This window comes from Prionailurus bengalensis, chromosome C1, assembly GCF_016509475.1.
Source record: "Prionailurus bengalensis isolate Pbe53 chromosome C1, Fcat_Pben_1.1_paternal_pri, whole genome shotgun sequence".
Classification (NCBI taxonomy): Eukaryota; Metazoa; Chordata; class Mammalia; order Carnivora; family Felidae; genus Prionailurus; species Prionailurus bengalensis.
This window is the reverse complement of record NC_057345.1, coordinates 117,676,054-117,689,758: the sequence shown is the minus strand read 5'-3', so window position 1 is coordinate 117,689,758 and position 13,705 is coordinate 117,676,054. Positions and strand designations below refer to the sequence as shown.

Genomic DNA, 13,705 nt, shown 5'->3' with positions numbered 1-13,705 from the left:
CCCAGGCCACACAGGACCCTCAGCTGCGTCACCGGCCACGAATCATCGTTGGGAAGTATCGGTCCAGACCAAGGAGATGAAAAGTAGTAACGGGCAACTGCAGGGGGTGAGCAAGGAAGGACAAGGGAGGAGGTACCTCCAAAAACATTTCTTTCTCTGACAGGAGGCCACTGCAGACAGCGACATGGCCTCGGGCCCTCGGTAAGAGCATCTGTGGCCAGGATTCCTGCAAGGGGCCTCCTGGCTTGAGTTTAAGGAGAATCGAACTACGGAATCTGTGGCCAGCTACAAAGTGCATGGGAGGAAAACAAAAACCTAAAAACGTTCAAGTCCAGACATTCTTACAAAGTAGAGCTGGGCACGGCCATCTGTGGTGACGGGAGACGGAAGGTGCCACACGCAGAAGGACGCCCACAGCGGCCAGGCCCATCAACCCAAGACATACTGCTCGTGCTCTTCAGGAATCCAGGAGGGAGCCCCGGGCTACAGGGACGCCAAGCCCCCTGCTGGGCCTCCAGGGGGACTGCACAGGTCAACGTGCTGGTGTCACTGTCCAGCGCAGGCAGGGACCCGTGGGCACGTGTGACCCCGGGCGGAACGTGGCAAGGATGTCCTACCTTGAACACCTTGATCTGGCAGCTGGCCGAGTGCAAGTGCTCTGTGTATTCCCCATTGTCGTTCTGCTTAAATGTGTCAATCTGCACTCGGAAAGGCACCCCCTTCTCACCCCCGTGCTTCCTCGGGGTGAACTCTGTGCTGATACAGTGCACCTGGAAGGGGAAAAGTGGGCAAGAAGCAAGAAGAGGGACCGGCCCTGGGCTCCGCAAGTGCCCCTGGCCAAATGAAGGTTTCCATCCTGCCTAGTCAGGTGCAGATCTGTGTCAGCCTCCCCGCTCTCCCCAGGCCAATGGCCCTCCGTCCCACTTTATAAAGGACATGCCCTCCCACCTTTGTCCCTTGACCTCGGGGGCCCTGCCTGACCAGCGAAGTCCTTGCCATTGCTCAGGCCCACGGACCCCAGTAGCCCCACCCTCACTTCTCTCCCCAGGCAGGCACCACAGACTGCAGAGCAGGTGGAACCACAGCTAAGCCCCCAGTGGCCCTGGTGTCCAGGTTCCTGGGGCCAGGCCAGAAGCATGACCAGGGGGCTGGAACCATCTCTGTGTTTCTGCTAAGAACCTACCACACTCAATGTATATTAACACTATAATACTATAATAATGTATTACTGTGGTAATACAACACCATTGCAATAGTGACTTTAAAATACAGTAAGAGAGGTGCCTGGGTGGCTCAGTCAGTTAAGCAACCAACTGGGTTTCGGCTCAGGTCATGATCTCATGGTTCATGGGATTGAGCCCCCTCTCTCCCTCTCTCTGCCCCTCTGCTGCATGCATGCACACTCTCTCTCTCTCTCCAAATAAAAAAACTTTAAAAAAATAAAGTAAGAATATTGCAATTATGTTTTTTAAAAAAGTCACAACTTTTACTGAGCAATTACTATGGACCAGGTACTGCAGTAATGACTTTATGCTCATTGTCCGATTTGTAAGACAGGTGGAAAAACAAAGAGGCTCAGGAAGGGACATATAGTGAGTGAGACAGCCTGTGCCAGCCCAGAAGCACAGCGGCCCTGCCATGCCCCTGAATGCATACCAGGTGCCTGACCACTAAATAATTTAATCTTAGAAACTATCATGGAAAAAAATCTTATTTCATATTCTGTACGCCAAGACATGCTTATTTTGTAGCAAGCTTATATATTGATAAGCAGACCCCACCCAGGATTCTACAACATGCCAAGTCCTTTTCCAGCCCCAGGGACCAGCTAGCTCTGTGCACGGGCAACACTCCTGCACCCCCTCCCCTTCGGGGTATGTCCCTGCAAAAGAGAACAGGAGCCCAGCAGGGCCCTGCAGGTGGACTGTTCGGAGGAACTACACGTGGGCCCCGAGATTCCTGGCTTCCCCAGAGGACAACCGCTCCCCCGCCTACCTGAATGAATGCAGAGGCTCTCTTCGAAGGCTCCCACAGAAACTCGACAGCGTTCAGCTGGGTCGGGCTGGCCCTGGGGTCCAAGATACCAACAGACAGTGGAATATCTGCACACACATACACATACACAAAAGTGCAAGTGTCAGCCACTCCCAAGTATTTAGGGAAGGACCCTCATTACAGGTCCAAATGCCTTAACCACCATTTGAAATGCCAAAAGTTCTGAAAAGTACGTTTTGCGTGACCCATTTGGCAGAAAGCCCGACTTGAAGTGCCAAGAAGCTATTTAGAGGCTTTGTCCCATTTCGTGTGACCATTCTATTCTGCTGCAGAAATATCAGTGTGCTTGATTGCCTGTTGGAGGCATTCCGTGCAGCTTGGGGGTCTACGCACCCTGGTGTCATTCGGAGTTCTAAATTCCAAAACCCAAATGGCTGCCAGGGTTATAGATAAAAGACCCCGGGATCCGTGCCTAAGACTCCAAAATTCAGTTTCTGCTGCCCGTCTCCGTGATGCCCAAGCTTCCCTCCATCACAGATCACAATCCTTTAAGGCAGGACCCTCTGCAAAGCCTCCGGGCAATCCCCGACTACAGGCCTTCTCATGCCACTGAAAGGGGAAGTCCCCGAGGGCAGGCCTGAGGACACAGTCACCAGTGCCAGCTCTCATAGCATTCTGCCCAAGGCAATAGTGCACTAAAGTGTCCCCCACAGGCATGAGTCCGATAGCATCCAGGAAGAACCCCAACGTGCCTGGAGTGCCTTGGGCCCCTCCTAGCCCAAGGGACTCACCGATGTCCAGGATCCGGTCCCCGGGCCTGCTCCACCGCCATCCTTCCAGCTGCTGGTGCTCCGTGTACTGCAGCCGGCGGTCGTGGAAAACCACTCGGATAATGCTCTGGAGGAGAGGAGGCCGGGAGGGGACAGCCAGGTGTGAGGCCAACAAGGACCCAAGAGGAAGCACCTACCAGGGCAAACCTCCTACCCTTCAAGACCAAGGCCCCTCCTGCTGGAGCCTCCCTTCCCTGCTCGCAAGCTCTGCGTGCTTCTCCCCGCTCAGAACCCCAATAACACAGTGAAAATGATGGCGACCCCTTTTTCCAGGATTACTAAGTGCTTCACGTGCATATATACCTTTTTGTGCAGATGAGCTAACGACAGCTCAGGGAAGTTCAGTCAGTAAGTGGCAAAGCCTGGCTCCAACCTGAGTCTGCCCAACCCAGAGCCTGTTCGATCAGCCCAGGCCCCTCTGGTCCTCAGTGCCACCAGCTTGCCCCTGGCGCCTGAGACAACACGCTCCAGGGAACAGGAACCCATTCCCACTCTGGAGCTTTCCCCAAACCTCCCGGCCACTCCTGAGCCCCATCCTCGGCAAGCCCAGGTTCCCAGACCCCAACCAACCCCTGGGGAGGGAGGGCGGCCCCACAGCCTTGCCTTGACATATTTCGTGTTCAGATCTTGAAAGTCTCCCAGCTTCCGATTCTCCAGCAGCCTGATTTCATAAGACTGACCTAGAGGGGGGTTAACAATACATTTTCCATTTCTGAGTGCTTTCAAATCTGGGATTCACCCAGATAGAGAGGCCTTCTTGACCTCCTGAGTGGCCACCCAGGCCTATGGCCCCAGGTGACAAAGCAGAGGCGTCAGTCTGTGGCCAACTTAGATGGACTCTCTGGACTGCACACCCCAGCTTGTCCACTCAGCCTGGTTGCACCTAGGGCACCCCAAGTAGCACACCATGTGTACCCCAAGACACAGCACTTCCACAATTTTCAAAGAAACAGAATTCAACAAAATGGAGTTAACATTAAATTTACGGAACGTAACTTAACATTTCTTCATAAAGGACGCCCCCCCCCCATTCACTTGGATGGAGAACATAGCCACTCACCCAAATCCACATTACAGTAAATAACTGACCATACCGTTCCCGAGAGCAGGTTAAAGGAACGAGTAAAAGCCTGTTAAACATTGTCTTTAATTGCAGAATGAAAAGCATTTTCCCAAGTTAAAAGAATTTCATGTATTTAAAGGGTGTGGGGATTCCAACCAGCACAAGCTGGTTAAAGAACATACGTGGAGAAAAGACTCATCCACAGTAACAGAGAGAACTTGAACCTATGAATCGCATCTACAAATAATACCTGTACAAATACGTGTGAAGGAAACTATACACGTTTTATTAGGAAATAATACACAGTCTGAATAAATAGGACATGCCATATTCGTTGACAGGAAGACCATATATCAAATGATGTCAATTCTTCCCAAAGTAAATAAGCGTAACCACAACTCTAAAACACCCTAATATATTTCACAACTAATAATGGATGTTTTACAAATTAACAGAGGATAAATCATTTGATGATTGGAATTGGTAAATCCGATTGGCGGTTTGATTTTTTTTTTTTTTTAAGATAAGGATAGACCCACAAGAAGTTACAAATGCAGAACAGAAAGATCCTGAGTGCCTGTCCCCCATTTCCCCCAGTGGTGGCATCCAGGTAAATACGGTTCATTAGCAAAACCAGGAAACTGACCACGCACATGCAATTCACCAAACTACAGACCTGACTCGGATTTCTCTGGGTTTTATAGGTATTCACCTCACAGCAAATATCAAAAGAAGTTACCACTGGACTAAACAGTAAATTTCTTAAGGTTGGTTTTTATTTTACTTTTTTTAGAGAGAGTACGAATGGGGAGAGAGGGAGAGAATCTTAAGCAGGCTCCACGCTCAGAACAGAGAGGCTCAATCCCACAACCGCAAGATCATGACCTGAGCCGAAATCAAGAGTTAGGTGCTCACTTAACTGACGGAGCCACCCAGGAGCCCCCAATTTCTTAAGGTTTTATGTGAACATAAATCATACTTAGCTAACACTCAATAGGGAAGGACTTTCTGAAACTAAAACTGGGGAAAATGGAAATCTACCTATATTAAAACCCACCTCTCCCTCTCTCCCTCTCTTTATACACACACACACACACACACACACACACACACGAAACTTGACTGCAAACAGCACAAACCCAGCGGCTAGCAGCTTTAAAATAGCTAAAACGGCCATGATTTGAAAAACCCTAAGAGCCCTGGGGGTGGGTTGAATGCTGCCACCTCCCAGAAAAGGCCTGTCCATACCCTCATCTCCACAACCTGTGAATGTTATCTTGTATTTGGAAAAAGAGTCTTTGCAGATGCAATTAAATTAAGGATACTGAGATGAGGAGATACTCCTAGATTATCCGGAGGTCCCTAAATCTAATCACAAGTGTCCTTATAAGAGACACACGGGGGAGACACAGAGGAGACAATGTGACCGCAGAGGCAGCAGAGACTGGAGACCTAGGAACACCTGGAGCCCCCGGCAGCCGGAAGGTGCAAAGACTGGCTGGTCCCCTAAAGCCCCCGGAAGGAGCACGGCCCCATCAGATTTCCCACCTCCAGCCACCAGAACTCTGGGAGAATAAACTTCCGTTGTTTTGTTTTAAGCCAACATGTTTGTAGTAATTTGTTAAAGCAGCCACAAAGTTGTTCATCCTCCCTGCAACGAACAACAGAATGGGTGAAGGACAGGAGATTAAATCATTGCTTCCAAATATTCGCCTACAACAAGTACTGCCCGACACCATGTGAATCGCAGGGACTCGGAAGTGAGCAGGACGGACACAGGGCTGTGTGCCACGGGCTCCTTCCCACGGCTCCCACCAGGCCTGGAAACGAGGCCGGCCAAGCACAGAAATGCCCGCTTGGTATTTTACCAGCCTCTGGGACGGGACCAAGGGACACAGTGATGCACTAAGCCCCAGTTACCACTCAGGACGATGTGCCCTTCGCATCAGAGGGGGTAGGCGCAAGCCCCAAACTCTTGTCCTGCCCACTTACCAGTCCGGGAGATGCCACTTGCTGACCTACCCAATGCTTCTAGCTTTCTGAAAGAGCCAGATTTTTAATATACGTTTCCGGGCTCTGGAGCCAACACTCCCTTAACAGCAACATAAAATGGAGCCTCACACACCCTAACTGGTTTTTCCAGCATCCTCCACCTTCTCCGAGGGAAAGCGGAAAACGTAGCCAGCTCTGGCATGAGGCCTGAGGCCCAAGCGGGTCATCACTATGGGTTTACAGGTGCCCCAGGGCCCAATTAGCACTGACCCCAGGCTCTGCGGGACAGCCCCAGCTCAAGCAAACCGAGGCTCCCCTCCTGCCCCATGCAGGGCAGTTTTGAGCCTGAACAGAAGGGGCAGCGAAATCTGGGCTCAGAGCTAGTAAGTGGGGCCCTGGGTCTGGGGCTACAGCCTCTTCCACCTGCTGCGAGGTCTGACCCACATGCTTCCCCAACCGCCTCTCCAATCTCCCGTCCTTATCCCTTCCTCCTGCACATACACACACTCCGGGGCACCTCTCTCCCATGCGTGCCTGGACGCCAACGCTGGGGCCAGACCGACCTCCCCAAGCCCAGCTCTCACACAGCGCCATCAGAAGGCCACTGTCCATGGTCTCACACACCAATCAGCGAGGTCATGAAAGCTGAACTGACCTGACAGGGGCACCTCTCTGCTTGGCCAGCATCATTTCAGGGCACGAGTGAGAGCCAAGGGAAGCAGGCTCCATGAGGGCACAGAGTACATCTGTTCCGCTGGTTACTATATTGTTTGACACACAGTAGATATTCCGCAAGTGTGTGCTTAAATGTCATTTCATACTCTTTGCGATGCTGTTCTGTGCCAGAACTACATACAGGGTTTGCAAAACTAAGACACACTCTTGCCCTCGAAGGTTAGCAGTTTTCCAGGCTACATCACACCACGTAGGAAAAGTAGTCATATAAGGCAGAATTTGGAAAACCTCCTTAAGAGACAACAGAGATCCAAAGTTGAGCAATACTCACAGAGAATGAGGGTGTGACCGGGGGGGGGGGGGGGGGGGGGAGGGTGACAAAAGGTTTGGACTAGGAGATGACATTTAAGATGGACTCTGAAGAGTGCACAGGATTTCTAGAGCGGAGGGGATGAATGAATGAGAAAGCGATCCCAAGCAAAACTGAGGCAAGCTGGCAGGAGGGGAGAGGCGTGCCTCGGGGGACAATAACTGGCAGCTCCCAGTCGCTGGGTGCTCCCGTGGTGGCAGCATCTGCTCAGGTGTTCACTCACCTGAATCTCAGCACAGGTCAGACAGCCCGTGACTCGGGCAGCTTGGGGTCGTGGGCCCCACTGAGAGGAGGGGGCAGAGGTTCCCTGACTTGGGCACAATTGGCACAGCCAGGAGCAGACACTAAATGTTTCCAGATCCTACCGCATCCTACCCGGTGGGTGTCATTCACTGGGCGGGGGACATCTATAGTTCTACATGATTCTCTCTTTCCTGGGAGGTACCAGTTTGCTACAGCATGTCACGGTATATATCCCCATCCCAAGTTAAGATGGGGTTTCTTTCCCCTTCCTTCTTCTCTCTAGGATCAACAAGAGAGAGGATTCCTAAGATGACCAAATCAACTTGGAGGGTGGATTCTGCATACAGCATGTTGGCCCCAATTCCTGGTCTATAAAATATTCTGTTTCCCACATTCTAAACAACCTGGGAAGAAAAACAAGCACTACAGGAAATGAAGGTAAAAGCCTGTTCTAATTCCAGAATTGTAAAATGTGGCAAAAGAAAGAGAAGTTGGCCCTAGAATCAAGGAAATAGGATAATAAGTAACTATCATTCAGTTTCTGTACGGCTACATGCCAGGACATGGCCAAGCCTGTCACATGCATTATTGGATTTGGTCCCCCCAACGGTCCTATGAGGAAAACCCATCACTGCTCCCACTTTATAGATGAGGAAATTAAAATTAAGATCCAGAGATATTAAGAATCTTGGTGAAGATCAAACCTGGGCTTATCAGACTCCAAAGACTGATCACTTAGCCAAACTACCACATACAGTCTCTCGTGGCTTCAAAGGTCCCTTCTGGTTCTAACATTCAAGGAGTCCACTCTATGTTTCCTCCCGAATTTCTTTATATTCATCTTATTGTATGACCCTCTCCCACACACCTAAACCCTCCCCTTCCTTTAAGGCTCAAATCCCTAATATCCTATACACCTGCTAAACCAAGATGCACCTTCAAAGTCTAATGGACATGTGACCACACTGTTGCATGAGGTCTGATATTTGTTTCCTCGTGACAAACTAGTCTCCCTGAAACACTCCATTTAAAATACCACTCCATTTAAAATACTCCGGGGGCACCTGAGTAGCTCAGTCGATTGAGCACCCGACTCCATTTCAGCTCAGGTCATGATCCCAGGGTCGTGGGATTGAGCCCCGTGTCAGACTCTGCTCTGAGTGCAGAGCATGCTTAAGATCCTCTCTCTCTCCCTCTGCCCCTCTCCCCCACTCGTGCTCGCTCTCTAAAAAAAAAAAAAAAAAAAAAAAAAAATAGGGGTGCCTGGGTGGCTCAGTCAGTTGGGCATCCAACTTTGGCTCAGGTCATGATCTCACGGTTTGTGGATTTGAGCCCTGCATCGGGCTCTGTGCTGACAGCTCAGAGCCTGGAGCCTGCTTCGGATTCTGTGTCTCTCTCTCTGTCCCTCCCCTGCTCACGCTGTCTCTCAAAAATGAATAAACGTTAAAAAAAATTAATAAATAAAATTTAAAAAATAAAATAAAAAATAAAATAAAATACTCTGAAGATATAAGGTTATAATCACTAAAATCATGTAATTTGGCATGAAAACAAACGGACTAAAAGAATAAAAAAGCCAGAAATAGACTTGTAGACACGTGGAAACCTGATCTATGACAGTGAGAAAAGACACAGACTTTTTAAGAGTGTGGAATAACTGGTTATGCATAATGGAGAAAATACATGGCTACCTCATACCGTATGTATATAATAATTCTAAGTTAACGAAAACCAAAATAAGAGCAAAACCTAACATTTCTAGAAAAAAAAATGAGATTATTTTAGGACTATGAGGTAGGAAAGGATCTTTTTTAAAGTAGACACAAATACACAAAGCAAAAATGATGCCCTTTATATTATATAGGAAAACCATGATAACATTTATACTCAGACACTTTTGAAAACGCCAAGGGTGCTGTTAATAATTACACGGTCTCTACAAGTGGGGACTGACCTGGAAAACTGGGTCATAATGATCACTCTTCGGCAAGAGAAAATGATCAACATGCACATGAAAAGATGCTGGTCTCTGCAAGGGTGCAGGGTGATGCAAAGTAAGGTAAGATACCATCTTCCGTCCATCGGAGGGGCAAAAATTACAGTCGGACGATATCAAGTGCCGATTACAAGGTAGAGAATGGGTACTCTTGGGCATTGCTGATGGAAGCATTACACTGATACCACCATTTTGGAGAAGGGTCTGGCAACAAGGTTTCATTAAAGATGTACAAACCCTTCAGTCAGGCAAATCCAATTCTAAAAGCATATCCTAAAGAAGCTCTTCGTGTACATCAGGAGACAGACAAAACTTGCTCACTGTGGCATCGCTCATCATGGGGAGAAACTGTCAACAACCTATCTATCCAGCACCACGAAAAGAGATACGTTGATTCTATTATTTGACTTAGAATGGAAGTGCACACAGCACTTAAAATGAGCACTCTAGTGACACACACCAACATGGAGAAATCTCAGAGTCATAATAGTAAGCAAAAAAGGTATATGGTAAGGGCACCTGGCTGGTTTAGAGGGTAGAGCATGCAACTCTTACTCTCGGGGTTGTAAATTCAAGCCCCATGTTGGGTGTAGAGATTACTTAAAAATAAACAAGTTTTTTAAAAAAGGTATCTGGTGACACATGAGAAACTACTTAATATTAAGTTTAAAGATACGGAAAATGATGGGGCACCTGGATGGCTCAGTTGGTTGGGGGTCCGATTTCAGCTCAGGTCTGATCTCCCAGTTTGTAAGTTCGAGCCCTGCGTCAGGATCTGTGCTAACAGCTCAGAGGCTGGAGCCTGCTTTGGATTCTGTGTCTCCCCCTCTCTCTGCCCCTCTCATGTTCATGCTCTGTCTCCCTTCCTCTCAAAAATAAACATTAAAAAAATTTTTTAACAAAAAAAAAGACACAAAAAATGATGCCATTAATTTGATAGCTAACTACACAAGGCAGTAAAAAAATTAAGAATCTGCGTAGACATTCAAACCAACGCCAATTTCACAAGTGGTTTTGCTTCTGAGGAGGGAAGAAAGGCAACAGCATTAGAAAGAGGGACAATCAGGAGCAAATTTGGCAAGGTTGCAAACTGTGTTGGGCACACGAGTATGTGTTCTCTTCTTCTCTGTAGTCCTCAATCGATCTGAAATTAAAACACACACACAACAACGGGGTGGAGGCAGGACACTTGGGAGCCAGCTGTTATCTGCACTGCATTTCGGTCATGTGTGTTCTGACTCCCCACCCCCACCTCACAGGGAGGGTCCCTTAGACTCCGTTACTCAGCAGTCACCCTTGCATCCCCCACGGCCACCCGCTCTGTGCCCAGTGACACGCTGGGTGCAGGGTGTACCAAGATGCTAGCGGGGACAGCATTCACCACCCTCATTTACCCCACAATTCTGCCACTGAAATAAACTGTCTGTAAGTGAGGATGCTATTTATTTAATCAACTCACTTTTTAAACTTAGTTTCGAAAAGTGTGTCAGAGCTGCATACAGAACAATCATAAAAATAATCACATACCGGAAATAAACAGTGAAAAATTACAGAGATAAGCATCTGCCAGTGTTCTTCTGCAAGCTCCCAAAACTACTTTGGGAACGTGTCTGGAGCCTGGGGTCATAGGTGGACCCACCACTGACTAATGGGTAAATCACTCCGTTTGTGAGTCTCAGTTTCTAGGTCTCGAAAATGTGGACGACACCGGTATTTAAGGGGCAGAAGGCTGTTGGTGGATTGAAGGCGCACCTAATGGAGAGCGGCAAATAGGTCTCTGGCTGGATCTTAACTCCCCCGCCCCTGCAGTGAGAACACAGGCAGACATACCAGGGCCCTACCAGGGGATGGTGGTCCTTCCTCCCCCAAAGTCTTCAGGGCAATGCCCTCTACCATCCCCAGCCCCCACCCTCTACTTTGGAGCAGTTAAAGGTCTTTTAAAGGCTAAAAGGGAAGGAGCCCCAGGGTTGGCACTTGGTGATGTAAACTAGCCGTCAGCAGGTGGCCACCAGGCCAGGAACGGCCTGAGCTGGAGGAGGGGCGGTCACAGTCTTCACATCCACCTCCCCACCTTAACCAGCAGAGCCCTGGTGACCCCTAGCACCTTGGCACTCCAGCTTTAGCTCCCAGGAAGCAGCGGGGGGGCCCCCAGCTGAGGCTCAGTAGGGAAGCGGGCCACCCTCCCCAAGAATGGTTAGGACCCTGCCCAGGGGGCCCAGAGGCCATTCCAAGGGGTGTAGAACCCTCCCTCTCCCCCACCCTTAAGACTATGTCCACCCTCCGCCCTGCCCCTTTGCCCTTGCTCGCCTCCACCCTGCAGGAGCACTACCAGGAATGGAAGGAGGGCAAGGACTACATGGGATACAAGAGCAACCTCTTCCGAGGAAAATACTCATCGGGCACTTTACACTGCACCCACTCCAGACAAGTGCTCAACAGACCTTCAGTCCCTCTTCCCTCACAACCTGTAATATCTAACACCTTCTAGCCCAGGCATCAGCCAACTTTCTCCCTAAAGGGCCAGGCAGTAACTATGTTCAGCCTTGTGGCCCATAAGGTTATCTGTCACAACTACTCGACTCTGCCACTGTAACAAGGAAGGAGCCATACACAACACATGAGTGAATGGGTGTGGCTGTGGTCCAATAAAACTTTATTTATAGACATTGACATTCGAGTTTTCATATAATGTTCACTCTTTCTGCCGACCTCTCCCTCTCCCTCCCTCCCAACTTCTTTTGATGCTTCGCAGCTTTGCCCCTTGGCTTTCTTGCACAATGCCTAAGTTGGAGGTCTTCAGCTAGACCGGAAGCTCTTGAGGACAGGCCAGCTACTGGTTTACCTGAATCACAGTTGCGCGTGCACACACACACACACACACACACTCACATTCCACCCTCTTGTACAGTAGTGGCATGTGACAGGCTCAGAATTAATGGTGACAGAATTTGATATTAAGTTCCCTTACTAAAGCAGGGGTGCCTGGGTGGCTCATTCGGCTAAGCCTATGACTTTGGCTCAGGTCATGATCTCATGGTTTGTGAGTTTGAGCCCCACATCGGGCTCTGTGCTGACAGCTCAGAGCCTGGAGCCTGCTTCGTATTCTGTGTCTCCCTCTCTCTCTGCCCCTCCCCTGCTCACACTCTGTCTCTCTCTCTCTCTCAAAAATAAAGATTCAAAAAAAAATGTTTTTTAATTCCTTAAAGCAATTAACAGAGCTGGAACTAGTCAGTCACACCAAGAAGAACATGAACAGATGCCCAGCCTCCCTGATGGTCAAAGAAATGCCAAATGGCAATGATGCAATGCGAGTTTCATCTATCAGACTGGCAAAAATTTAACCGACTGCTAGCATCCCCAAAGAACAAAATATGGGCGTGGACTCTCAAACACACTAGAGGTGGGACAGATAACATCACAGCCTATTGGGTATTTTGACAAGACCCATCAATACTGAGGATACGCACAGTCTATGATGCAAATACCCCATCAAAAAAGTTGCTGAATAACATGTTCACGATGTAACTGCACTTTTATTTTTAAATGTTATACATGCCCCCTTATATTTCTGAGTCTAATATACGTATCTAACAGTTGACAGAAAAGGACCTTTCCCTCTTAAATTATATACATCTTCAGCATTAACGTTGTTGAAAACTAGAAATATATTACATGTGAATTTGAAAAACATGAAACAAACAGTAGGGAGTGTCTCATACTGTCCCAGGCATGTAACAGATGCCCAACAATGATTGGTATTCTTTTTCCCAGTGCCAGGCCAGCACCCAAAACCCAACCAGACAGATGGGCATTTGGGGAAAACAGACTTCATCCAATAAACAAAACACCAAACACGTGCACACAAGGGCAGACACAGGGAGTGCCCAACGTCTCTCTGAGAGCCCACCCTGACAACCCACAGTGCATTATGACTGTGCCCATTTTAGAGGGGAGGATACCAAGGCCCAGAGAGATACTGATGTACCCAAGGTGACGTTGCAAGTGAATGGCAAAGTCTCAGCAGCCTGTGGCCTGGCCCAAGACAAGAATGGGGAGGGCAGCTGGGGTCAGGTCAGATGCACTGGCGTTGAGCCTAGACTTTCCCATATCCTGGCAAGTTCATGACTTTCTCTGAATCTTCCCCTCCTCATCTGCAAAATGTCCTTTGCAGAGTGGTTGGGAGACTGAATGAGATAACGTACTTGCAGCCTGGCATGTAGTAAGTGTTCAACCAGTACCAGTCACGATGAGCACTTGCGAAAGGGCGTGAAATGCGCTCAGATACTGAGCCCGACTCATGCACTGACCACTGCACTCAGTGCTGCACAGACGGACTCCTGCAGCCCTCACAAGAGCTCTGCGCACCAAGTGACCAGGCCACCCAAGGTCACACAGCCAGGAAGCAGCCACACTGGGACACGCCCTGGGGCGACCCCACCAGGGCTACCTGAGTCTCTCTGCCACCGTCTGGGGGGGCAGGTGGGGGACACCTCTGCTGCCCAGAGCAGGCCCGGCCCTGCTGGCCTCCCCCAGGCCATGCC

General features: G+C 49.2%; 1 protein-coding gene across 2 annotated transcripts in view; it reads right to left on the bottom strand.

Annotated features, from left to right (window-relative positions):
- The window catches only part of TFCP2L1 (transcription factor CP2 like 1), a 58,362-nt gene that overhangs the window by 22,928 nt on the left and 21,729 nt on the right, over positions 1–13,705 (bottom strand). For both annotated transcript variants that reach the window (XM_043576557.1, XM_043576558.1), the window contains 4 exons: positions 3,429–3,505; positions 2,787–2,892; positions 1,996–2,102; positions 618–770 (listed from right to left, as the gene is read on the bottom strand). In XM_043576557.1, coding sequence (XP_043432492.1) covers positions 618–770; positions 1,996–2,102; positions 2,787–2,892; positions 3,429–3,505 — 443 coding nt within the window. The remainder of the gene's footprint in view (positions 1–617; positions 771–1,995; positions 2,103–2,786; positions 2,893–3,428; positions 3,506–13,705) is intronic.